The 27,376-nt window shown below is 39.3% G+C and overlaps 5 protein-coding genes and 1 long non-coding RNA gene across 6 annotated transcripts; 3 read left to right on the top strand and 3 right to left on the bottom strand.

The window, feature by feature from the left end:
• Positions 1–1,772: 1,772 nt before the first annotated feature.
• Positions 1,773–2,780, top strand: LOC310662102 (olfactory receptor 6B1-like; the record flags this gene model as incomplete). The annotated part of the gene is made up of 1 exon (XM_083408870.1): positions 1,773–2,780. The coding sequence occupies one exon, from the start codon at positions 1,773–1,775 to the stop codon at positions 2,778–2,780; it is 1,008 nt and encodes a 335-aa protein (XP_083264996.1).
• Positions 2,781–7,147: 4,367 nt separating this feature from the next.
• Positions 7,148–8,128, top strand: LOC310662101 (olfactory receptor 6B1-like; the record flags this gene model as incomplete). The annotated part of the gene is made up of 1 exon (XM_083408869.1): positions 7,148–8,128. One exon carries the CDS (start codon positions 7,148–7,150, stop codon positions 8,126–8,128), a length of 981 nt encoding a protein of 326 aa, XP_083264995.1.
• Positions 8,129–10,601: 2,473 nt separating this feature from the next.
• Positions 10,602–11,549, bottom strand: LOC310662100 (olfactory receptor 5AR1-like; the record flags this gene model as incomplete). The annotated part of the gene is made up of 1 exon (XM_083408868.1): positions 10,602–11,549. One exon carries the CDS (start codon positions 11,547–11,549, stop codon positions 10,602–10,604), a length of 948 nt encoding a protein of 315 aa, XP_083264994.1.
• A 5,792-nt stretch (positions 11,550–17,341) lies between these two features.
• LOC310663455 lies at positions 17,342–17,675 on the top strand. Its single transcript, XR_014504496.1, has 2 exons — positions 17,342–17,405; positions 17,555–17,675. It is a non-coding gene; the product is annotated as an uncharacterized lncRNA (long non-coding RNA).
• A 1,724-nt stretch (positions 17,676–19,399) lies between these two features.
• LOC310662099 (olfactory receptor 5B21-like) lies at positions 19,400–20,344 on the bottom strand (the record flags this gene model as incomplete). The annotated part of the gene is made up of 1 exon (XM_083408867.1): positions 19,400–20,344. One exon carries the CDS (start codon positions 20,342–20,344, stop codon positions 19,400–19,402), a length of 945 nt encoding a protein of 314 aa, XP_083264993.1.
• A 5,147-nt stretch (positions 20,345–25,491) lies between these two features.
• On the bottom strand, positions 25,492–26,439 carry LOC310663377 (olfactory receptor 5B21-like; the record flags this gene model as incomplete). Its single annotated transcript, XM_083411190.1, has 1 exon — positions 25,492–26,439. One exon carries the CDS (start codon positions 26,437–26,439, stop codon positions 25,492–25,494), a length of 948 nt encoding a protein of 315 aa, XP_083267316.1.
• Between the last annotated feature and the right edge of the window lie 937 nt (positions 26,440–27,376).

Genomic DNA, 27,376 nt, shown 5'->3' with positions numbered 1-27,376 from the left:
TTTGTCGTTGACATCACAGTAGAGCAGTCCACAAACCTCCATGCATGACAGTTTCATAAGGATATAATGTTGCCTGTTGAGGGCAGCTCATTTTTCGTCCTGTAAAATCATTCATTTTTCGTTTCTAGAAAGAAAGAAGTGTAACTATGGTTGTTGGGGTACTGTTGTTGCAAATGTGATCTGGATAATTGTGACTAAATTCAGAAGGGGGAAAAATAAGGTGATTTTATTCGAAGTTCTTTGTTCACATTTGATTAGCCACCCATGCGGGATCTACAAGGAGCAAAGCTGGCTGTTTGATGGTGCCCAACAACTGGATTGTACTTGAATCTCAAGACAGGGTAACAAATAAAAATGGAGACAGCTGGTTTCACTCTAAGAGGTTGTAGACTCTGCTGGTTAGACTGTAGTGTAGGCTGTAAGGATGTAAATTAAAAGCCTTAATGTAGCACAAAGGAGGGATATGATGCAGCATCTTCAGATAAGATATTCATGATAATTTGGCCTAAAAGCAAAACATGCCATCTCATTATAATAATGAAATCATCATTACCTTTTAAATATGTTGCTAAACTTGAATGAACTTGCCAATTTTAGATGATTGGGCAAATGCTTACCAAATTGAAATAGAAGATATTTAAATAATGATACAAAAGTGCCCATTTGTCTTTGCATTTGACCTGAAAGACCATACTCATGTAATATGAGAAAAACATAAATAGAAGAGAAATGTGGTTACATGTAGCACTTAAAATGGTACTTAAGTGGCACTTAAGATCCAATAAATCATAGAATAAATCATAGAATTCTAAAGTTGGAAGGGACCCTGAGGATCATTTAGACCAACCCCCTGCAATGCAGGAATAAGCTTTACTTACTCTTATTGCACATGTGTTAGTGCTATCTGAGTGCAGTACTGTCAATTTCCATAGGCAACTAGATTTTTTGAATTGCTTCTGACAGAGACAAATAAGGAACAACAAACAGAAGTCATGAACAATGGGTTTCATTAAACTGAGTTTTACTCAGAATAGACCTGCTGAAATGAATGAACATGAATAAGTCCATTCATTTCAGTGGGCCTTCTCTGAGTAAATATTTGCTTATTTCATAAAAGGTAATCTGTACAACTTCATTTTTTCCCCTTTTTTGCAAGCGAGTAAGTTTCAAAGTACCGGTAATATTTGTTTAAAATCTACACTGGTGTCACCTGTGTCTCACCTATAAAATAATTAGAGAAAATTACGTTTCCTCTTCTAGAAGCTGTTTGGTATTATACTTCACTATACATATTTTTCTGGACTCTTTGGGACTTCTCAGGAGACATGTGCAGTGGAACCATCTGCGCACTCGCAGGTCGCAATTCAGCACTTCTGTGCATGTGCAAACACGATTTAGTATTTCTGTGCATGCGTGAGCACCGAAACCCAGAAGTAACCCGTTCCGGTACCCGTTCTGGGTTCAGCGCAGTGCGCAACCCGAAAATGCATAACCTGAAGTGTCTGTAACCCGAGGTACCACTGTATAGGGCTACATTTAGTCTGTTCATAATATCCAGAGAATAGCAGAAAACCAAAGAGATTTATGTTTTATAGAAAAAAACCAAACTTCATCAGAAAACAATAAATAATCTGTTCTTTTCATCTGCTGAACGGAGGAACTTGCTTATTAAAAGAATGATCTCCACATTCACACACTTGTGCACATGCACATAAAAACTCAGGGTGTAGTATATTAAATGTATATTAAATGTTATGTATCAGATTTGAATGATGAAACCTGTATTTCTACCTATTGCCTTTTGCAGTTCCTTGAAATATCCTGAGGAGCATTTCATGGATAATAAACAATGGAACAATCAAACAATGGTCAAAGAATTCATCCTCCTTGGATTTGGAAATATCCATTCATTTCAGCTCCTTTTCCTGGTATTTCTAGTGATTTACCTTGTGACTATGTTGGGAAACCTTTTGATTGTTATCTTAGTTGCAGCTGATCAACACCTACACACTCCCATGTACTTCTTCCTAGCAAATTTGTCTTCTTTAGAGTCGTGCTACATCTCAACTATTTTGCCCAGAATGCTGAACAGTTTCATAACTGGGAACCAGTCTATGTCTGTGAATTCTTGTTTCATGCAACTGTATTTCTTTGGGGCCTTGGCTACTGCAGAATGCTATCTGCTTGCTGCTATGTCTTACGATCGGTATCTAGCAATCTGCAAACCATTGCATTATATGACCATTATGAATGCCAGGTTCTCCCTGCAACTTTCAAGTGGTTCTTGGGTCATTGGATTCATCGTTAATACTTTAACGACCTCTTCAATGATGCACTTAATATTCTGTGGACCTAATGAAATTGACCACTTCTTCTGTGATTTTGCACCATTACTTCAACTGTCTTGTAACGATACCCTGAAAATACAGCTGCTGATTTTTGTTCTGTCAGCTCTGTTTGGATTGGTGCCATTTCTTTTAACACTTATTTCCTACAGCTGCATCATAAAAACCATTATGAGGATCCCATCCACTTTAGGAAGAAAGAAAGCATTTTCTACCTGCTCATCACACCTCATTGTGGTTACACTCTTTTATGGCACTATAGTCATTGTATACGTATTACCAAAAACCAGAACACTTAGAGACCTTAACAAGGTCTGTTCTGTCTTCTACACTGTTTTAACACCCTTGATGAATCCTTTCATTTACAGCCTGAGAAATAAAGACATTAAACAAGCATTAAGGAAAGCTGTGAGATATTTTGTCAATAGATCATAAGCATCATCAGGCTTTCTTCTGTATACTCCAGGAATGGGGAACTGGTTGGACTTCAACTTACATGAGTTTCAGCTACCATGGATAACGGTCAGGGGTGATGGGAGAAGCAGTTTGGCAACATCTGGAGGGTCTTTTTTATTTAAATAAAAATGTACAAACTGCTGCTACTGTTTCAATGAGATGGCTACCATGATCATACCTTGCTTTCATAGAAAAGTGACTTTGAATTAGAATGCTAAATTGCATATACAGCCTCGTCTGAGACATTCAATTAATATGTATGTATTATGACAAAAATGCAATCGCACCTATGTACAACCTCATGCACATGCTCTGGACTTGTGAATGGGGAACATATTTCTTCCTATCACAAGCAGCTTTAAACACAAATCAATTCAGACAGATTTAGTAAGGAATACATTTGCTGCTACTAAACAGCAGTGTTTCAAATGACATTTGAAACACTGCTGTTTAGTAGCAGCAAATGTATTCCTTACCACATAAGAGACCACAACACTGTTTCCTATATTTTCCTTTGGGTGCCTAGGTCTTCCAAATAAGCTGATGTGGGTCATGTGGCGCAATGGGTCAGTGCATCTGTGGTACAAGCCAGCCAGGAATGGCTGTGGGCAGGATTCCTGCATTGCAGGGAGTTGGACTAGATGATTCTCAGGGTCCCTTCTAACTCTACAGTTCTATGATTCTGTGGTTCTATGGTTCTTTAGTTCTATGTAGTGCTGATCTTCCGGAATATAGCAGCTAGCTCATGCCCATAATGTAAGCTCCCTGAGGCACCAACCACCTCACATTGCCAGTTGGTTACAGTGACTTGTCGCTTGGTCTGATGATCCTGGAACTTGGAGGTCTACCCAGCTGAATGCTGGACAGTGTGAGGAAACAGGTTTCCTGTCATCTCACAGCTGTGCTAGGTGGCAATAGGAACCTCTTCTAGCTCTGAAGCTAGGGTTTGGGCTTTTACTGGGATGCTGTTGTCCAAAGGCTATTGGCATTCCCTTGCTGTATGCCAAAATTCATCCCACATGTGTTTAGAACCCAGCTGCAAATGTTTTTGTTCTGTTAATAAAGTTTGACCCTTTAGTCCAACTTTCCTATGTGCAAGTCTTTATTCTGGGGTCGGGGTAGGCAGTGCATATGTCTTATGTTGTGAATTATCTTACAATGAAACATCATATCCACCCACTTGTTCAATTACTCAGTTACTTCACTTGAATAAAACGGAAACAGAATTCAAACATTAAGAGGGTCATTCCAGAGTAGGTTCTCAAACCATTTACTGTACAATTCTATACATGTCTACTTAGTACTAAGTAGGCCTGTGCATAGGTCCCACAATCTGCCCTGTGTGGCCTTGATCTGTATCCCCCAGATTGGGCCTATTTGCTCTGAGCTACCCCGGTGGCTACCTACCATACCCTGGATTCGTTCCTGAAGCAATTCATGGAGCAGTGCTAAAATGCTAAAAACAAAACAAAAAAAAATAGACAGGAAAGGATGGTTGCCACATCAGATCCTCCCACCTGGTAGCTTCTTCCCTATGAGCAGCTCTTTAATGAATGAGTCACTCATGAAGAAATAGCACCATGCAGGGTCAGAACCTCTCACTTAACTGATGTTAAGCAGAATGGTCCAACTTTACATGGTGCTGGAAGGAGAAGAACCTGGAGGAAAAGAGGAGGAGAACCTGGAGGGTGTATGTTACTTTCACTCACGTGTGCATTTGAATGCATTTTTATGCACACTACTTGGCCGGGAGCTCCATTGCAAAATTTGAAGAAATACAAATTTCAAGGGATGCCAATGTTTGGATTCACATATTTTTCAGAATGTGTGAATTAGATGGGTTTGCCTTTAAATGTGAACTGAATTAATTCCCCCCCCCATCTCTGCTTTGAAACAAGACAATGGTTTTATGTCATAAAGCAATTCAATGATATGATACACATCTTAGATAATTTTACTTAGAAGTCAGCCCTACTAGCCTCAGCAGGTCTTACTTCAAAATAAGTTTGTGTACAGGTTGCAACTTAACTACGCATTTAGAGTCTCTTATGAATCTATACAATATAATTCAGTTTTGTCAACTGACCAAAAACATAGTCCCCCCCCCATGAATACCCATTTTTTACTATTGCAGCTTTCATTAGTGTAGATGTAATGTAGGTAATGAATTCCTTAGGCACCTCAAGTTAAAGTTGCCTACACAAGTGACACCAATTAAAATGAGTATATAGCAATGAACTGGGAGTGTTTCTTTTCTTATTTTTGCAAATCTATAAGGCCGCGTGCTCTGTGGGATACACTGCACTTTTTTCTAACACTGGAAAGATGCTGTAATCAAAACAATCAAATGCACCAATAACACCTCAGAAGCGGTAGGAATTTTGCTCCTTTAGCAAAATTATGAAAAATGCAATAGAAGCTCTAACTGTATCCTATCTTAGACATGAATGGAGCATTATTTCCAGTAACGTATGTTAATGCAGAAACGAGGAACTTATTAAATGACCTGTATATTTAATACATTTAGAATTTTGGTCTTCGGCATAACAGCAACCATGAGTTTAATAACAGAGTGATATCTAGTTCACTAGAAATCATGATTCAAGAGTAATTTACATCAGACGTTTGTTCTGCTTACTAAGCCACTAGAACTGGTTCAACATTTAGTTCTGAAGAACTTCTGTGCTCAAAGTTGAAAAATCAGCTACTTGTTTTTACCCATCAATGGTGTACATGGATCATTCATGTAGAGGCTCATGGTGTTACAGAGCTTGATGAGTATTGACTTTTAGCAGGGTTAACTGTAAGCAGGACTTACAGTTGGTTGTTCTTAAGGGTTTGCTAGAAGCTTCTGTGATGTAAGCCAAAGGGCAAGAACTGAAGGAATGTTGTCCTATCACTCTTTGTGTGAGGCTTGTGCCCCCTATGAGGAGAGAGAAAGTCCAGTACACTCCTACAAATGGACTGTGGAAAGGAGTCATCTTAAATATCCCACATGGAAGAAAGACACCATAGACAGTGTGGGTCTATTATGAAACCTATTGCACCACCACTCCAAATGCAACATAGAAGTAACCAGTTTCTCTCTTTGTGGGTGAAAACTATAAAATAACTTGCAGCTTGGGAGTGTTTTGTTGAATGAGGAAGCCTCTTCGAAGAGAGAGCATGCCAACTGGCACAGGGTTGGTGTTCAGCAGCTATTCCTGTTATTTTGAATCACTATGAGATTGCATTGAACTGCATTGCATTGTTTTGATGAATTGTTTTGTTTAAATTATTGTTTTTGATATTATAGTGATCATAGTGATCATTTTTGAACACTCTTGTTACTGCGAGCCACTTTGAGATCAACCTTTGTTGAAAAGCAGAATAAATATGATATGGGCTGAGTTCTGTGTACACCTATGGAATCCACATAACAATCTCTATAGATGTTATTTTCAGGCTGAATGCAACAGAAGCGTTGGCTACCATTGTCACAAAAAATGGGTGTAGCTCAGTGGCAGAGCATGCAGAAAGTCCCAGTTTCAACCCCTGGCATACCACCCATTCTGTGATTACTTTATGAACAGGCAACATGTGTTGTGAAAGACCACTGAGACCCCAGAGAGCTGTTACCAGCTAGAATGGACCATACTCATCTCAATGGATCAGTGGTCTGAGTCAGTATGAGGCAGCTTCATAAGTTTGGAAATTCTGCAAAATTCAATATTTTTTATTCACACACAGTTACCAAAGTAGCAGGAACCAATAAGGTCCCACAATCAACTAAGTTAGCAAATAATACTATTGTGATTACAAGGTTAATTGATAAAACCACCCTTCATTAGAAGACACTTCCAAGCCAATCTCAACATGTTCATCGAGTTATGAACATGCAAAGGTCTGCTTTCTCAGATCAACTGATTTTTTTGCCCAAATTCTATATATACAGTATGTGAAATATTAACGTTTATATGAGACTGATAATGTTTATTTTATGGATATATATCCTGTCGTTGAGAAGACATTCTCCCTCTTGAACTCTGCAATGTCTGGCTGATATTACACTGCATGCATAGCCCATCCTCTGCTTCATACCTCATTCTTCTAAGAAGGTAGAGGCAAGGCTACAGACTCATGTCAAATAGAACATTTTGGTGGGTCACTCCTGTATTAAAGAGTTAGTTTTGCAACATCTGTGGAATTATTTCATCTAACCTCTTAATTTGCCATGTTTCTTTCAGATTTCACCCATCTTTGATCTATTAAAAGATCCATGAACAGATTTGATTTTTTAAGAACTGTGTATATGGTTATCTTCACGAGTGTACTTCTGTTTCTGTTATTCATGCATAGCAAATGCAATGGGAACCCAGAACTGGATGAACCAGACAGACTTTTCAGAATTCATTCTCTTGGGATTTAGTGATGTTCCTGAACTACAGTTAATTTTCTTTTTGATGTTTCTTCTGATCTACACTGTGACCATGACTGGAAACCTTCTGATTGTTGTTCTTATCATGTGTGACCAGCATCTCCATACCCCCATGTACTTCTTTTTGGGAAACCTTTCATGCCTGGAGACCTTCTACAGCTCAACCATAGTACCCAGGATGCTAGCAAGTTTCTTGACTGGAGAGAGGACAATTCCTATGTGGGGCTGTTTTTTACAATATTATTTCTTCGGCTCTCTTGTGGGTTCAGAATGTTATCTGCTGGCTGCTATGTCTTATGATCGGTATTTAGCAATTTGCAAGCCTCTTCATTATTCAGCCTTAATGAATCATACATTGTGCATACAGATTATGATGGGATCATGTGCAAGCTGTTTTCTACTTAACACTATAACAACATATTTGATGTCCCAGCTATCATTTTGTGGTCCTCGTATTCTTGATCATTTCTTCTGTGATTTCACCCCAGTTATAAAGCTTGCCTGTGGCGATACACAACAGATGGAATTATTGGCTTTCTTCCTGTCTTCCCTAATAGCTCTAGCCCCATTTCTTTTGATTTTGGTGTCCTATGGTTTGATCATCTCCACTGTCCTAAGAATTCCATCAAACACAGGGAGACGAAAGGCCTTTTCCACTTGTTCATCCCATCTTACAGTGGTTATAGTTTTCTACGGAACCCTTGTCATTGTCTACATGTTTCCCAAAACAAACACATTGAAAGATCTGAACAAAGTCTTCTCCATCTTTTATACAGTTCTAACCCCCATTGTCAATCCCATTGTATATTGCCTGAGAAACAGAGAGATAAAGGAAGCTATGAGTAAGCTTATCTGTCAGTTGTTTAGTTTTGTAAGGAGAAGTACATTTTTCCACAGCAGCTTTGGGTAGAATGAATAAAGAATTTCTGATTGTGAACTGATATAGGATAATGTCTGGGTTAGAGCCAATGAATTGTTTGGCAAGGTAAGGCACTTCTGACAAAAAACACCTTCTTATGAATAGAAGACATTCCTCCATCAGAGAAAACTTCTTAGAATCACCCCTCTATGTTGAGTGAGTAAGTGAATAAATATTTCTGGCCATCTCAAATGATATCCAGCTAACTTCATTATTTCCTTCTGACCCAGCTGAAGTTTAACCAATGTGAAGAAAATATTTTTGCTTAATCTATTGCATGAACATAGAAGCTTCTCTATGTGTTTCATGTCAGTGTCACTGAATTGTTATCTACCATTGGGATAAGAAAAATGATGACGGTCAACCTGCCTTTTAGGAGACAATGTCCCACAAAAATGTGACCCCGCCCCAAAATAAGAGGAACTGGACGCAAAAGCAGTAAGGTGAACAGCAAATGATTTAATAAGCATTTTGAACCCTGCTAGACCTTCCTTGGGGAAAAATAAAATAAGTTTATAAAATAATAATTACAAAACAGAATAATAGGTTATATAACTACCATAACAATCTTTTTAGATTTCATTGCAAGCTAGGAAAAGAAAACAATGTCATTTTCATGAAAGCATCACACATAATATAAGTTGATAAGACAAAAGCAAGGAACAACAAATGATATATAAAGGGATAGACTGGACAGGATGGGGGGAAATGAGAAAAAATAAACAAGGATTTTTTGTATGACATGGTCCTCAATGCTGGGAAAAATAAAAAAGAAGAAAGCTCGGAGACAGCATAATTGTAGGAAGAAGGCAAAGTACATAGTGGATGACTGTAATAAAAGAGAATATGGAACAGGAATGCCAGATTCCTGCATGATATGCATAATATACTCATAAAATCACAATACAATCGCCTTATAAAATTCCTACTACAAAGCCTTCTGTTACATCCATTGCCTATTGAATTGTACACTGCATTGACCATGTATGCCATTTTACAATAAAATGATAACGTACTCGTATTTTCTGTGAGAGCAATCTTATACACAAGAAGCTGGTATAAAGCAAGCCAGCATAAGTTAACCCAGTGTAAAGTTATGTCAAAAGCATACTCTGTTCAGGAGCAAGGCAGCTGCCAACCCAAGCCTGTCAGAAGTAAAACAAGCTTTTAAAAAATAACCTGACTTGTATTATCCATCTTTCCACGTCATGCCTAGCTCTGTCACCGCCATGCCCCCAGCATGCCCATTTTGGTGGGAATTACACTGGTCTCAGCCCAGCTGAGTTGGGAATCAACTGGCTGAGCTGAAGATCCACCACATCCTAACTCATTCAACCCAGTGAATCTTGCCATAAGATTGCCTCCATCCTTTCTATTTTATATACTTTAATATATCCCAAATACACATTCACTAAATCCTGCTTTTTATTATTTCTCCACTCTATTTCTCCACTTATTTGTCTTCACATTGTTGTCCATCTCTGGTTCTGATTAAATTCAATAGATTAACCATATATATTAGTTAACCAACAATCTATTGAGATTTTGGCATTCAATCCTTCTTCCTGCAGTTAACAATTTCCAATATTATCCCTCTGAACTCTATCCTTAAGATATTGAAACAATATCACTAGTGGGTCATTGGGAAGATCATAACCCAAAATATCCTTTGTTTCACTCAGAAGTAAACTCAAATATATCTGAATTCTCCTGCATGACCATATGATCTGAAATATGTCAATCACAGGAATTTTGTACTTCCAGCAATTATTATGTTCCTATTTAATCTGTTTGGTGCCATCCCAGTCATCACAGAAATAAAGGACTAGCAAATATCAGTATGTAACTCCATCAATAAAAAAAACCCCTTAAGCAGCTGCTGCTACAGCAACAGCAATCACCTAAGCATGCCTTTAATGAAAAACATGGGATTCTTGTTAGGTAGATTTGCCATATATTGAACAGCAAAAAAGAGGCCAGCCCAAGCTGCTGCCAGCAGGAGCAGGGGAAAGAGGTGCACAGGTGTGCGGGGCTGCCACTGCCACGCCCATGCGCCTCTTTACCTGGCTCAGGCTGGCAGTGGCCATGGCGTGCAGAGAAGCCCATGCCCAAGCCCAAGCTGGCTCCCAGAGAGGAATTCATACCTGCTGTATAACAACAGTGTGGCATGGCAGTTAAGCTAAGGATTGTGCTTCAGTTTGTCATCCAAACTGGGAACAGTAGTTAAGGTCTCTCCTTAACCATGATGTATAGCCAATAGGCTATGATTAGTAACATTAACCATAAACCCCAGAATAATGAAACACTGAGGCAAACCTTAGCACAACTGTCCTGCTTTGCTGTGGTTAAAATACTCAGGAGGAACAGAGAAGATGTGAACTTCACTCTGGAAACCTGCATATTCACAATGTCATGGTAAAGAATATATTGGCTTACACGGATGTGTGGACAAAGCTTCTGCAGATTATTCTAAAAGTCTGCATTTGCTTATGACTCTCCGTAAAGATTCCTTCACCTCTTTGTTCCTTAGGCTGTAGATAAGGGGATTGATTAGAGGGGTTAAGACTGTGTAGAAGACTGAAAAGATTTTGTCCACTTCCCGCAGAGCTTTCCTTTTTGGAAGTGCATATACAAATATTAAGGATCCATAAAATATAGAAACCACAATAAGGTGGGAAGAACAGGTTGAAAAGGCCTTTTTCCTCCCTGTTGAAGATGGGATCCGTAAGATGGTGGCTATAATACACACATAAGACATCAGTGTCAAGAGACAAGAAGGAATAGTGTCTATGGCTGAGACTGTAAGACCCACCAGTGTCACCAAAGTGGTGTCACTGCAAGATAGATTAATCACCGGTGTCAATTCACAAAAGAAATGATCAATTTCACTGGGACCACAGTAATATAGTTGTGACATTAAACTTATTACTATTGTCATAACTGTAATCCCACATAGCCAGGACCCAGCCGACAAGAGAAAGCAGAGTTTCCCATTCATAAGAGTGGCATAGTGGAGGGGCTTACAAATAGCTAAATAGCGATCATAGGACATAGCAGCCAACAGGTAGCATTCAGCAACAACTAGGAATCCAAACCAATAAAGCTGAGTGAAACAGCCACCAACGGATATAGTTCTATCCCCTGTCAGGAAGCTGGCTAACATCCTGGGAAGGAGAGTTGATGTATAGCAGGTCTCCAAACAGGACAGGTTTCCAAGGAAGTAGTACATAGGAGTGTGAAGGTGATGATCAGAGATTACCAGAGTGATGATTATGATGTTTCCAACCACAGTCACAGTGTAGATGATTATGAACACCATGAAGAATGGAATTTGTAACTGGGGGTCATTTCCAAATCCCAGAAGGATAAATGTGGTTATTGCTGTTCCATTGCTTATTTCAAAATTCTCCATAGGTTCACTGGAGGTTAATTGCTAAAATTGTTGTTTCCCCAGAATTTTAATATTCCAGATTTCAATTATTGCAATCATTCAAATGAAATTTGGAAGAATTTTGCCTGTAGTTAGTGACCATGAAGTGATACATCTATATAAACGATGAATCGTGGATATAGTTTGGACTGGAGATCAGCTGAAAATTACAACTCCGTTGTGCAGCTCCTTGTGTCACTGTTGACATCTCATCATCAGTATTTTGCAGACCTGAGAATGCTTATTGATGGCATGCTATATATACTATAAAAAACCTTTATAGCTTAAACAGTACAGTAAAAATATAGAGCAACAAACTGTTGGTGGTGGGTCTGATTCTCTGACTCCAATCCAGCAGGACTATGCAAAATGTGAGCTCCGGTGCTTCTAATACATCTTCATTCACTACAATGAAAGGAACACTTTTCAGTGCATTGCCCATTTTACTCCAAAGGTTGGATACAGACCATGATAGCTACCTTTAGCTCCCTTGGAAGTAAATGAGAGATTTCAGTCATGACTAGCATGTCTCATTGATTTCATTGGGACCAAATTCAACTAACTTAGCCTGAATCCATCTCACAGGTACCCCCGAGGCTTCATTCATATTCACCTTCCACAACATGGAATAACTTCCCAGTGATGTGCTCCTACACTGCAAAGCAGGGGTGAGCTGAAGGTAATGGCTTTTGATTCCCAATTGTTTAGCACTGGCATCAACATTAAATTCACCTGCTGAGAGAGAGAAAACCTGAGATAACCTGAAGTATACTTTTATATGACTGGACTGCAAACTCATTTATTTTCTGGTAATGAAAACAGCTTAGACTTGTTCCTTCATTCCATCTGTACACATTCAAAACTAACTGTGGTTGGTATATTCTTTAGTTCTCGTTTTAAGTAGATAATGATTTTGGCCATGCTTTATGTAGGGAGAAGATATCACTAAACATTGCCACTGAGGAAGGGCTGTTTATGTTGGGATTCTTATGTCTACGTGCCATTTGATGCAGCTTCTCACAAAAGCAGTCAAGAAGTTGGCCGAAGGCCAAGAAGACTGAGCAGAGGGAGTTATTCTGCCTAGAGATATGGGACCTTGGATACAACTCTACTATTGGTCGAGGTGTCCACATAGGCATGATGACTCATGACCTTCCTTGGCTGGATAGTTGGTTGATCATTGTATGTTCTGAGAGCCATTTGGAATATGTTAAGTGAGAGAGTTAAGATCCGTGTCTGTATCCTTTATATAGTAATTTGTGAGTCTGATGTAAATAATAAAACACCTATAAGTAACCAAGTTACTGGTAGCAGCATCTTCTTCCTGCTTCATCCTTCCTGCCCGCAACTGATTGCTTCTGGAAGTCTGTGTATGCTCTGCTATACAGTGGTATCTCGGGTTAAGTACTTAATTCATTCCAGAGGTCTGTTCTTAACCTGAAACTGTTCTTAACCTGAAGCACCACTTTAGCTAATGGGGCCTCCTGCTGCCGCCGTGCCGCCAGAGCACGATTTCTGTTCTTATCCTGAAGCAAAATTCTTAACCTGAAGCACTATTTTTGGGTTAGCGGAGTCTGTAACCTGAAGCGTATGTAACCTGAAGCGTATGTAACCCGAGGTACCACTGTATTCAACTGCAATCCTGCAACATGTTAAAGTTGTGAAAAACCAATAGTTTACAAGGGTCTTTCCTCCTTACTGGCACCCTCTCTCTCAATTGAATAACAGTTTGTAAAGTGGGACACACACCAAAGAGTATGATCTAAGGAAGCAGAAGAACATCAGTTGCTGCAGATGTTTGAAGCTAAGCAAGATAATTCAGAAGGGATGAAGTGATAGATAAGCTATTGCAAGGAGAACAAATGTAAGAAGTATCAAATAACAGCATATTATTATTATTATTATTGTAGGGACGCGGATGGCGCTGTGGGTAAAAACTCAGCGCCTAGGACTTGCTGATCACGTGGTCAGCAGATCGAATCCCCGCGGCGGGCTGAGCTCCCATCGTTCGGTCCCAGCTCCTGCCCACCTAGCAGTTCGAAAGCACCCTTAAGTGCAAGTAGATAAATAGGTTCCGCTTTATAGCGGGAAGGTAAACGGTGTTTCCGTGTGCTGCTCTGGTGCCGGTTCGCCGGAGCAGCTTTGTCACACTGGCCACGTGACCCGGAAGTGTCTGCGGACAGTGCTGGCTCCCGGCCTCTAGAGTGAGATGAGCGCACAACCCTAGAGTCTGTCAAGACTGGCCCGTACGGGCAGGGGTACCTTTACCTTTATTGTTATTGTTATTGTTGTTGTTATTATTATTATTATTAGTTATTATTATTATATAAATCTGCCTTCTGGAATGGATTCCTGGATAATCACAGCTTCTTGAATGCATTTGTATTTCATTCATCAGTGTCCAATACAATTTTCATGAAATTGCACTGTGATATTTGAGGCCAATTTGGGTGTTTTTCCCAAACAAAAAGGTCTGATGAATTTCAAGGGGAAATCAAAAAAAGGTTAACAAATCTTTAGGGAGAGTCATGTGAGAGCCACAAGAATGCCATTCAGAAAATATATCTGTTTTACTCATGTTCCATGGGCTACAACTCAACACGGTAATGCTAAACTAATTGAAATTAATGCCCATTTCTGTGTTGCCAAAGATTGCAACTATACACCAACTTTCCTGAGAGTGCCGTTCAACTTAATGGGACTTAGTTCTGTGTACGCATGTATAGGTCTGTACTGTAAATGTTTGGCAAATAGTGAAATTAATGTCCTGGTTTTTGCATTGCAGAAGAAAGACAATTGGAGCACACACACACATGCAGAGAGAGAGAGAGAGAGAGAGAGAGAGAGAACTTTCTTTTTAAGTCATTTGCTTTTCCAGCAATGATCTGTAAGGAATGTGAAATTTTAAAATAGGCAGACATCTAGTGAAAATAAGTGATTGGGTGTGAGGAGAATAATAATAATGTTACCATTCCTCTTGACCATCAGATGGAACCAAGGCAGAACAGCTTAGTGATTCATTTCCTCAGCTGTGATGATCACAACTTGTCCAGCCGCATCACATGACAGCATCTCATGCTAACATGTTTTGCAAGAAGAGGGATTATATAAGAAGTTGGAAATGGTCACAAGGGATCAGTATGAAGAACAACCTCTTGAGTTTTCCAAGAAGAGCTGCACTTAAATTGATCTTCTGGGAAAGGAGGCATATTCCCTTTGTAAAATGATGGTTCTACTTTAATTAAGAATGTATTGTAGATATCAATATTGTGCAGTTTGAAGTGACTGGAAGCTTAATAACGCACTCCTTTTGTGTGTGTGTTTTTCTGTAATTTTTTTTATTGATTTTACAATTTTAACTTCAACAATTATTCTTTGTAAAAAAGAAAACAAAAGCAAAAACAGAAAACAGAAACAACAACAACAAAAATATAAAAACATAAACATAAGACATCAACCCTTCCCTATATTTCTAGATTTATTCTTTATTTATTTCCACATTTTTCATAATTATATTTATAAATATTTATATTCTTTGCTGTTAACCATATTCCTAAATATTTCACTCCTTTTGGATGAAATCATTGTCTAGACCCATAAAAATATTATTCAAACTATGCAGCTCTTGGAGAGCCATTTTACATGCCTTTGTTCTCTGTAGTGTTCAGAGAAAGACTAAGAGCCATCACCCTATCCAGATGGTGAATTTGAAACTCAATAGCCTCATCACATGATCAAATGTTACTTTAGTTTAGAGTAACAGGCAATCATTAACCCATTTAGGAGCTAAAAAACTACAGTGGTAAAACCCTGTGTTAGCAATACACATTTAGCCTTTTTTTTTCATTTTAAAGCTTCATTAATACACAGGAATTTCCCCTTTTTAGTGTCAATTAAACCAATTATACTTAACAGAATGTGTTAGTGGGTGTTGTGAAAGTGTGGCAGTGAGACAGGAATAATTACTCCTCAAAACTTAGTTCATTTGGAGGGCTAAACTGACTTCAGTCTATCATTATTTGATGAATGTGTGGTGCCAGGTGTTGGATGAGCAACACTGTGACCATATTGGATTCTGTGGTTTGTAAGAAGTCTATCAAAATCAGCCAAGGACTGGTTCTAATATTATCAATTATCTGAAACCTTCAAATGTGATAAAATGTGATAAATGTAATTAAAAAAGAGGATTTTCGACAGAGATTTCCAGATTTGAATCAGATCTAATAAAGACTAAAACTAAAACCCTCTCCAAAACATACCAACTCCTCCTGGACTGGGAAGTCAAGGAGAAGGTAAATTCCACAATGATCACATGGGCCCAAGACTTTGGTTACAACATAGAGATGAGCTAAAGGGAACACCTGTGGAAAGTAAATTGGACCTTAACGGCATGCTATACGTTAAGGGTGAACCTTCAAAAGATGTTATACCACTGGTATCTAACCCCTTCTAAACTCTCCAAAATGTACAAAAGTGCCCTTAATATATGTTGGAGATGCGGAGAACCAGGTGGAACCATGCTCCATATGTGGTGGGTTTGTAAAAGATCAAAACCTTCTGGAATGAAATACATACTCAGCTTCAAATAATGTTAAATGCGTCCTTCCCCCCAAAAAACAAGAATCATTTTTATTGTGTATTACAGGAGCAGATATAGCCAGGAAGATAAGGAAAATCTTTCTGTATGCCACCACAGCCACAAGAGTACTTATAGCAAAACATTTGAAGAGTGACCAAATCCCCATCAGATCAGAATGGTTACTAAAATTGGTAGAATATGCTGAACTACATATTCCCTCAGAAAAGATTAAAGATAACCCAAAACAGGAATTCATTGGTAACTGGAAACCTCTAAAGAACTACTTAAAAAATAAGTGTTGCAATCCGAATTTGGTGGTAGCTTTTGAATAAGCTCTGTAAATAAAGGTTAAATGGGTTAAAGTAGAGTGATATACATAGATATGATATAAATATACTATAAATATATATGATTATATAAATATTATATATATATATATATATATATATATATATATATGAGATATAAAGTAGAGTAATATACATAGATGCATATTAATATTTTATTATGATTTTGCTGATAAATTTAGGTAGTAGGTTGATTGGAGTGAAAAGATGTTGAAAAGGACGGGAAATCAAATTTATGAAGATATATACTTCTTTGTTGGAATTTTTATTTTGATGGGTTCAATCTACAGTCTATAAAATGTATTTGATGTATGGATACAACTATGGTTAATAAAGCATAATAAATATTAAATAAAAAATTAAACCTACATTAAATCACCAATTAAGATAGGCAGCTCAGGCAGAGAACTTAATAGGCCAGCTGAATGTTAATATATCAACAAGAAGTGCATTCCATAATACCTATCAGCGACTGGGCAGAAGAGAAATGGTGGCGACCACCTCCCTAGCTTGACCCTTTCAGAGAGGAGGAAGAGGAAGACAGTTTAGATTTACAACAGGGGTTTTAGGGATGTCATGGCTCAGAGGCAGATGAGGGTGTTAAAGAAATTTGCCCATAAATTGCTGCCTTCCCTAAGTGAATTGCAACTACCAAGAAGGCACGTTTTAGGCTCTTAATGGTTGGGAGTAAAGAACAGAGACCAAACCGGGAAAATTTGAAGCAAGGCGGCTTGTAAGCCTGATCTTTATTGAAAACAAAGAAATGACTTTTGCAACAGCATTCCTTGCTTCACCAGAAGGAACCCCAAAGGAAAGTCCTGATATTTATACACTTGGTTTTTCATACAGGACAATACAAGGACATGGATTACAGAAGACGACAGACTAGGCATGGCATGAATGGATTTGCAGGTGAGTGACAGTTGAGGAAAACATCTGTGTTAACGACAGTACTTGTGGGTGATTTACATTGTTTTTCCTGGGTGGTGTCAGTAAGAAGCTTATGCAAACTTGTTTGTGACACATTTACTGATATGTTTTCTTGTTTGCAGAGTGATCAGAGTGACACCTGGAGTGGACTGATAAGGAGGGAAACAGGATTTGAACGTTTTGCCTGTGGGCTGTCAAGGATATGCAGGAAGATAGTAATGATCACTTTTAAATAAAGTTGCATTTTGTGAATGAGAGTACATGTTTTTTATGAATGGATGTATGAGATTCATGCATGGTAGACTCAACAGATGGTGCTGCACCGCTGAGGCCACCTCTGACAGGTCTCCGTTACTTTATCTTTCCCTTGCAACATAATAGATACATTTTACATTCGTGGAGTTACAATTTTACACAACTAAAGTTACATTTGGTATAGACACACATGCTTCTTTAAAATCAAGAGATGTTACAATGTTTCTGTAAAAAGGCAAATTAATATAGTGTGGCAGGAGAGAAGGGGAAGGGAGAAGGGGGAGAGGGACAAGCAGAATACAAGCAGAATACACACATATGTGAAAACATGAGCATGTACAGGCTACAGTACAGTACAAGAACACATGGAAACCTCTTTATTGTGAGCAGGAAGGATCCGTCATTTATTGATACAGGAACATATACTGTTTTGTTTTAAAATTCTTACAACAAGGAGGAAAGTTGGGAAATAATGGGAGAGAAAGAGGAGGAAACACTAGGGGGGTGACAGCTGATAGACACAGTGTCTTTAGAAAGCATTCCAGATCCGGCCCTCTCTCAGAACCCAGCAAGCCTTTAAAGTAGGAGAGCAAAGAGCTCAAAGACAAAGGACACGTAGCACCACCCACAGGAGAGACAATGAGGATGACAAACGAGGAACTGGTAGAGACAGGGGGTGGAGATTCACTGTGGACAATGCCATTATCCAAGAGGTTGGGTTCTATAGCCTCTTTCTGTAAAACCTGAACAAAAAGTGTATGGTAAGAAACATTTCCATGTCTTTGTATGTTCCTGGGCAACTGGCCGGGAGTCACTGGCAGCAGCCTGACAATACCAGTGCTACACTGGAAAAAAATGTTAAATACCACTGGGGGGAAATGGTGCCTTATAGGACCCCGCTGACGATCAGCTGATTGGTGGTGCCTGCAATGTTGCTTTTGACATAGCTAGAACTTTACCTGCCCCACATGTGACATCATGAGTCCCTGTCAGGGGAAAAGGTTTCGGTATAACTAAATATATGATGATGACAACGATGATGATGATGGATGGCATCATATTTGCCACATCATTCAAGTGGGAACGGTGGCTCAAATGAGTAGGCCTTTTAAGTCTAATAAGGCCATGGGCTGGAGTTTCCTCACTCATGTTAATAAGAAAATGTTTGCATATGTGCCATGGGACTACCATACGTTTATCTGCAAAATCAAAACAGTGGCTAAATAAAAGGCATTCTGGCAATCTGGGAAAAAAAATAGCTTTACATCTATGTTCACTATACAGTCTTGTAATATATGTATTCTGGGCTGCTTCACATGACACGGCAAATTAAAATGTGGCATGCTGCAAATTGAATAAACATGTTGGATCGCAGAAGCAGGTTACATCAGCTTTACTCTTCCCTATTTACTAACTACAGAAGGCACAACAGTTAATCTAAAATTTATATTAGTCTGCCATCCAAAATGGGGCTTGTAGTTAAGGATTCTTCTAAAGCATGATATGTAGCCAATGTTCTATGGTTACTGACATGAACCATGATCGCCATTTCAGATAAATCACTAAGGCAAATCTTAGCATAATTGCCATGCTGTGTTGTGGTTAAAATACTCAGAAGGAACAGAGAATATGTGAACTTCTTCCTGGGAGCCTACACATCCACAAGGTTATGGTAAGGCATACTTGGGCTAATGTTGATGTGTGGACAAGGCATCTGCAAATTATTCTAAAACCTTGCATTTTTTAATGGCTCTTCTTAAGGCTTCTTTCACTTCTTTGTTCCTCAGGCTGTAGATAAGGGGATTGATTAGAGGGGTTAAGACTGAGTAGAAGACTGAAAAGATTTTGTCCACTTCCCACAATGCGTCCTTTTTTGGAAGCACATATACAAATATTAATGATCCATAAAATATAGAAACCACAATAAGGTGGGAAGAACAGGTTGAAAAGGCCTTTTTCCTCCCTGTTGAAGATGGGATCCGTAAGATGGTAGAAATTATATACACATAAGATGACAGTGTCAGGAAAAAAGAAACAGCATTTATGATTGACAGTATATGAACCACCAGTGTCACCAAAGTGGTGTCACTGCAAGAAAGAATTATCACCGGTGTTAATTCGCATAAGAAATGATCAATTTCGCTGGGACCACAGTAATATAGTTGTGACATTAAACTTACTACTATTGCCATAACTGTAATCCCACATAGCCAGGACCCAGCCGACAAGAGAAAGCAGAGTTCCCCATTCATAAGAGTGGCATAGTGGAGGGGCTTACATATGGCTAAATAGCGGTCATAGGACATGTCAGCCAACAAGTAGCATTCAGCAATTGCTAAGGTTCCAAACCAAAAAAACTGTGTGAAGCAGCCACCAATAGATATAGTTCTATCCCCTGTCAGGAAGCTGGTTAACATTCTGGGGAGGACAGTTGAAGAGTAACAGGTCTCCAAGCAGGACAGGTTTCCAAGGAAGTAGTACATAGGAGTATGAAGGTGATGATCAGAGACTACCAGAGTGATGATTATGATGTTTCCAACCACAGTCATAGTGTAGATGATTACGAACACCATGAAGAATGGAATTTGTAATTTGGGGTCATTTCCAAATCCCAGAAGGGTAAATGTGGTTATTGATGTCCCATTGCCTTTGTAAAAATTCTCCATAGCAATGGTCACTGAAATTAAATTGCCAAAATTATAGTGTCTTTAGGTCATTAGGTGTAATGTTCCAACTTTCATGAATTGCTGTTATATTAGAAAATCACTTCAAATAGAAATTGGAAGCATAATCTTAATGGAGTGAGACATCTTTATCAAGCATGAAGCATGGATATAGGTTGGACTGGAGAATCAGCTGAAGATTGCATCTCAGTTGTGAAACTTCTTGTTTCACTTTGAGCAACTCATTTTCAATATTCCCCAGATCAGAGAATATTTATTCATGTTAGGCTATATATACTAAATAAATAACAAACTTTACAGTTAGAAGATAAACAATAAAATAATAATATTGTGCAACAAGTTGTGGATTGTGGGTCTGATTCTCTGGCTACAATCCAGTAGGACTATGAAACATAGGAGCTCTAATGAATCTTATGTTTCATTCACTACAATGCAAGGACAGTTCCCATTGAGCTACTCACTATAGTCACAGGGCTGGATACAGAGTATCTTAGCTGCATTAAACTCCCTTTGAAATATGAAAGATTTCACTCAGGACTAGCATGTCCCATTTATTTTACTGGGACCAAAGTTCATCTAACTTAGCTTGAATCTATCTCAAAAATTATTACCCACTGAAGCTTCATTCACATATACTTTCCACAATATGGAAGAAGTTCAATGTCATATGCTCCTGCATTGCAAAGCAGGAGTGAGGTGAAGCTAATGGTTTCTGATTCCCAATTGTTTAGTAATGACATCAACATTAAACTCACCTGCTCAGAAGTAGAAAATTTAATATAACCTTGGCTATTGCATTAATGGACTGTAAACTCATTTTATTTCTGGTACTGAAAACAGCTTAGACTTGTTGCTCCATTCTGTCTGTATGGCATTTACAGCTGGCTGTGTTTGGTAAATTCTGGGGTTCTATTAAGAATAGACGTAGATCTTAAAAGCCTGAAGTCTGCCCACTCTTTGTGTAAAGGTAACAGTCATAGTCACAGGGGAAGGGCTGTTTACAAGGGTATTTTCTCCTGAATGAAATCCTCCCTCTCAATAACAGGGATAAGGTCTGAGAAAAATAATAAAAATTTACCTTTCCTCTTTACCACCAGGCAGAATAGTTTAGTGATTTATTTCCTCAGCAGTGATGGCCACATTAAGCTGTGTTGCCACTTCAACATAACTGTAACTCATGCTAATATGTTTTACATGAAGAGGGTTTAAAAGGTGGTGAATAGCCACAAGGGATTAGTATGAAGAAAAACCTCTTGAGTTTTCTAAGGACTATGCTTAAATTGTTCTTCTGTGGGGAAAGTTCTACTCTAATTATGCCTGTGCTGATGGGTGCTGTGACTGTATGGCAACGAGATAGGAATCTTCAGAACTTTATGTACTTAGATGGCTAAACTTAGTTTGAGCCATCATAATTTGATGGATATATGGTACCAAGTGGTGGGATGGAACATTGATTGGATGGCACTGTGGCCAGGTTGGATTCTATGGTTTGTAAGAGTCAGGCAAGGGCGTACTACAGTTAAGATAGGCTGTTTAGGTAGGGACAGGAGCAAGCTGGTAGTAAATCAGATTGTGCAAGTTGGAGTTAGCACAACCTGTATATGATGATGGTGATGATGATATAATTATCTATTTCTTATACCCCACCCCTCTGACTGGGTTATCCCAGCCACCCTGGGCAGCTTTCAGCAAAAATACAGGGGGGAGGGCGGAATCAAACAGTAAAAGCTTCCCGAAACAGAGCTGTCTTCAGATGTCTATGAAAAGTTATATAGTAGTTTTAACTCTGACATCTGACAGGACAGCATTCCACAGGCCTTCTGCCTTGTTCCCTGTAATTTCAATTCTAGCAAGGAAGCCCTTGGAGCTGGACCTTGGAGCTGCCTGCTTTGAACAATGGGGTGGAGCTGTTCCTTCAGGTATGCAGGGTCAAAGCTGTTTAGGGCTTTAACGGTCAACACCAATACCTTGAATTGTGCTTGGAAAAATACTGGGAGGCAATGTAGATCTTTTAGGACCAGTGTTATATGGTTGTGGTGGCCACTCCCAGTCAGTAGTCTAGCAACCACATTCTGGATTAATTGCAGTTTCTGAGTCACCATCAAAGGTAGCCCCACATAAAGTGCAATTGGGAGATAATAAGAGCATGCACCACTCTGGAGAGACAGTGGGCAGGAAGGTAGGGTCTCAGCCAGCATACCAGAAGAAGTTGGTAGATAGCTGTCCTGGGCACAGAGTTGACCTGCACCTCCATAGATAGCTGTGAGTCCAAAATGATATCCAGGCTGTGCACCTGGTCCTTTAGAGGTCATGGGATTTTTGTCTGTCACAAACTGTGGAGTTTTGACTCCACAAAGTGGGAAGTGACAGAGACAGGATGTTTGTGTTACTGTGTTCCGTGAAGTGGGACTATTATCCTTTGTTCTTTGTCTTTGCTGTCTGATGCTAGAGAGAGAGGGAGCCCTTTTGCAGTGCTCCGTGTGTGTTTATATGTAAATAAAGTAGATTAGCCAAAATGCTGAGTTGCTGAGGTCTGTTGCGCAAGCTGCAAAGACTCTACGGATTCCCTAAGTGTTCCAATATCTGTTGGCATCAGTCACTGTCATGTTCAGGCTGAAGAAAGCTTTTGAAGCTCTTGAATGATTGACCAGGAGAGAGATAACATGCTAGTTGGGCATGTGTCTCTGCCAGGGTCCTACTTGAGTGTAGGACAAGCTCCTGACAGGGAGTCCCTCACACCTGCATGCCTCCTATCCCCCAGAAACAGTATCCCTGTCTTGTTGTGATTCAATTTTGATCCATTAACTGCTAGACTTGCCAGAGTGTCAGGCCTAATAAGCACAGCAGCTCATCCCTACAGGTCTTGTCCCATGAATCAGTTGCCAAGACTGAAGGTCATTGTCTTCCCACAGCCATCTAAGTTCCCTCCTCTCCAGGGATTTTCCCAAGCAATCAGAGACTGAGCCTGTGTGAAGCCAACATCTTCTACACCCTATTCATACCGCTACTCATTCTGGGAGACTAGCAGGGAGAGGAGCTTGTCACAGCAGGAGGGGGAGACACCCATGACTATGCACAAGCCTGATTCATCTCTGCCTCTTGGCCTCTGTCCTCCCCTGCTGCACTTCCCGGGCTTTGAGCCTTCTTCCCTTGGTGGTTCTCCAGCTGGTTCCTCCCATTCTCTGTGTCCAACCAGTCCATGGCAGGTAGAGAAATGAAAAAGTTGGCAGAATGCCCATAGATATGGAGCCTCTCATATTTCAACAGGAAGTGCATTCAATAACCAACTGAAAAATCTTGATGAGTTCAAAGAAATGTTGAAGAACATTGCGGGGGGATAGTACCTTGCAGCACCCCAATGCTGATTTGCTGATCAACAGTATGTGCAAACACATTTTTGTGGTAACTTTAGCTTCCCCACATCCGGCATCACAGTGTCATGCTTCCCATGCCATGGAAGTGGAAGTGGTAGGGCAAATGAAGGCTGAAATCATGTTATAAAGAAAACACTGGAAGGAACTGATACATACTGATACTATAGCGATGCAGAACCCTTTTCAGCTCAAGAAACACATTCACTTCTAAGCTTCACAAATGATCTTTTGCCGTGGGGGTTCAGCCACGAAACCCAATGAGAGATCTTACAATTTGACCCACTTGCAAGCCAGGCTTCACAGAAGATGATTACATAGTGCTGGTTTCCCAAAACATCATATAAGGACAAACGTTACTCAAAGGTTCACCACTTGCAGAGCATCATCTGATTCAGTTGATTGATTGATTACATTTATATACCAGCCTTTATCCAAAGATCACAGGGTGGTTCAGAACATAAAAATACAAAATGTGAGCACAAAATACATAATAAAACAGATGAAAACAAACTAATAACACTCCCACAAACATATTTAAAAGGCCATAGACTGTTAGTCAAAGACCTAGTTATAGAGAAGTCTTTTGCCTGATGCTTAAAGCTATATAGTAGAGGCACGAGGCAAGTCTCCTTGGTGAAAGTATTCCAAAAAGAGGAAACAACCACAGAAAAGGCCCATTCTTGTGTTGTCACCTTCTGGACCTCTTGTGGATGATGGAGTGATACCTCTTTATGAAGAATGGATATAGTTTTGACTGGAGAATCCACTGAATATTACAACACAGTTATGAAACTGCTTGTGTCACCTTTAGCAACTCAATAGCTCCTAGAACAGAGAATATTTATTGATGGCAAGCAATGTGTACTAAAAAAGGAAGCGGGGGCCTGCCAAATCAATAGATTCAGTAAAGGGTTAGAATTTGAGCAAACTCATAAATACAAGAATTTTGCAAGGGCTGTTAGCTTCCTCATGAGTAGAGTTGCTACCTTTGTTCTGGCAAAATACAGACCAGGATTGGGTAATGATTTCCCCACCTACCCACCCAGTGCTGGAATGACTTCAAAGCAATCAATTACAACAACATACATGGTTTACAGTGTTTTATTCAATGGAAAAACATAGCAAAAGCACTGTTTACAAGTATAAGAAAAATATTGCATATTACATGTATAGCTTGGCTTGTAATGCTAGCTGGTTTGACACAAACCAGGATGAAACATCACAATAACGATGTATATCCCAATTCAGTGGAAACTATCAGGAAATGTTCCAACAATGATATTGAAAGGAAACAAAAGCAAAATACCTATTTGTTTTGGCTGAAAATCATAGTCAGAAAGTCACTCTGTGTTAAATCAATAATCTCTCCCTCTCTCTCCTTGACCCTCCATGAGGATATTTTGTCAATCCTTGCCACATTAAACAGTTCTTCAAAATAATTGAGTGGAAATTGACACAGGACAGATGGAGGTTGACTAAAATCAGATCATCACTTTTTATCAGTTCCTCAGAGCACCAGTTCTGAATATCAGCACAACCGTTCCCCATCGCAGAGAAGATCCTCTCCATGCCCCCTAGAATACTCAGAATGTCGGAAACAGCATAGTAGGTAGATCAGATGTCTTAAAATACAACCACCCATCTTGCACCCACTCGTTTTCTATTGGCTAGGAGCAGAGCAAGCATGAGCTTCTCTGTGGGAGCCTGCCCATTCACAAGGTCATTTTAAGGCATAAATTTGGCTAATAGTGCAAATTATGTTAAAACCCTGCATTTGCTTATGACTCTCCTTAAAGCTTCTTTCACCTCTTTGTTCCTCAGGCTGTAGATAAGGGGATTGATTAGAGGGGTTAAGACTGTGTAGAAGACTGAAAAGATTTTGTCCACTTCCAACAGAGCTTCCTTTTTTGGGAGCACATATACAAATATTAATGATCCATAAAATATAGAAACCACAATAAGGTGGGAAGAACAGGTTGAAAAGGCCTTTTTCCTCCCTGTTGAAGATGGGATCCGTAAGATGGTGGCAATTATACACACATAAGACATCAGAGTTAGGAGACAAGACGGAATAGCATCAATGACTGAGACTATGAGACCCACCAGTGCCACCATAGTCGTATCACTGCAAGAGAGATTAATCACTGGTGCCAATTCACAAAAGAAATGATCAATTTCACTGGGACCACAGTAATATAGTTGTGACATTAAACTTACTACTATTGTCATAACTGTAATCCCACATAGCCAGGACCCAGCCGACAAGAGAAAGCAGAGTTTCCCATCCATAAGAGTGGCATAGTGGAGGGGCTTACATATGGCTAAATAGCGGTCGTAGGACATGGCAGCCAACAGGTAGCATTCAGCAATTGCTAGGGTCCCAAACCAAAAAAACTGTGCAAAGCAGCCACCAACAGATATAGTTCTATCCCCTGTCAGGAAGCTGGCTAACATCCTGGGGAGGACAGTTGAAGTGTAGCAGGTCTCCAAGCAGGACAAGTTTCCAAGGAAGTAGTACATAGGAGTATGAAGGTGATGATCAGAGAGTACCAGAGTGATGATTATAATGTTTCCAACCACCGTCACAGTGTATATGAATACAAACACCATGAAGAATGGAATTTGTAGTTTAGGGTCATTTCCAAATCCCAGAAGGGTAAATGTGGTTATTGGTGTTCCATTGCCTTTGTCAAAATTCTCCATAGCTTTGGAACTGAAATTAAAATGCTCAATTTCTAGTATCTTTAAGTGTAAATTGCCAACGTTCAAGTATTACTAGAATTTTTTTTATCACTTCAGATATGCAAGTATTTCTCCTATGGTTAATCTTGATGGAGTGGTATATCATTATGAACAATGAATCATGGATATAGTTTGGACTGGAGAATCAGTTGAAGATTTTGACTTAGTTGTGAAGCTCCTTATTTCACCGTTAGCAACTTGTTAGCAGTATTTCCCATGTCAGAGAAAATTTTTTGATGGCAGGCTATATATACTAAATAAACAACATACTTTGTATTTAGAAGATGAAACAATATCATAAAAATTGTGCTGCAAATTTTTGTATGTGATCTAGTTCTCTGACTCCAGTCAAGCAGGACTATGCAGCGTATGAACTCTTCTGCATTCACTGCAATGGAAAGAACAGTTGTCAGTGTGCCACCCATTATATTCATAGCATTGGATACAGAGTAATTTAGCTGCATTAGACTCCCTTTGTAATAAAGGAGAGATTTCAGTCAAAGCTAGAATGTTCCACTGATTTTAGTGGGACCAAAATTCAACCAAAATAACTTGTATCTCCCTGAGGCTTCATTCACATACACTTTTAACAATATGGAGGAGCTTCTATGTGATATGCTCCTAGGTTGCAGAACATGGGTGAGCAAACGGTAATGGTTTCTGTTTCCACATTATTTAGTAATTCATCAATATTAAATTAACCTGCCAAACAGTAGAAAATTTCAGTCAACCTGACTTTTGCATGAATTCATTTTATTGCTGGTACTGAAAATAACTTAGAATTGCTATTCTACTTTATGTGCATGGTGGCTGGTAAATTTTGGGGCTCTGTTGAAAAAAATCAGTAGATCTTAAAAGCCTGACATTTGCCCACCCTTTGTGGAAAGGACTGGTTACA

Source organism: Podarcis tiliguerta (genome assembly GCF_965153285.1).
Source record: "Podarcis tiliguerta genome assembly, chromosome: 13".
NCBI lineage: Eukaryota > Metazoa > Chordata > Lepidosauria > Squamata > Lacertidae > Podarcis > Podarcis tiliguerta.
Note: the sequence above shows the minus strand (reverse complement) of the source record. Positions and strands in the feature narration are given on the sequence as shown.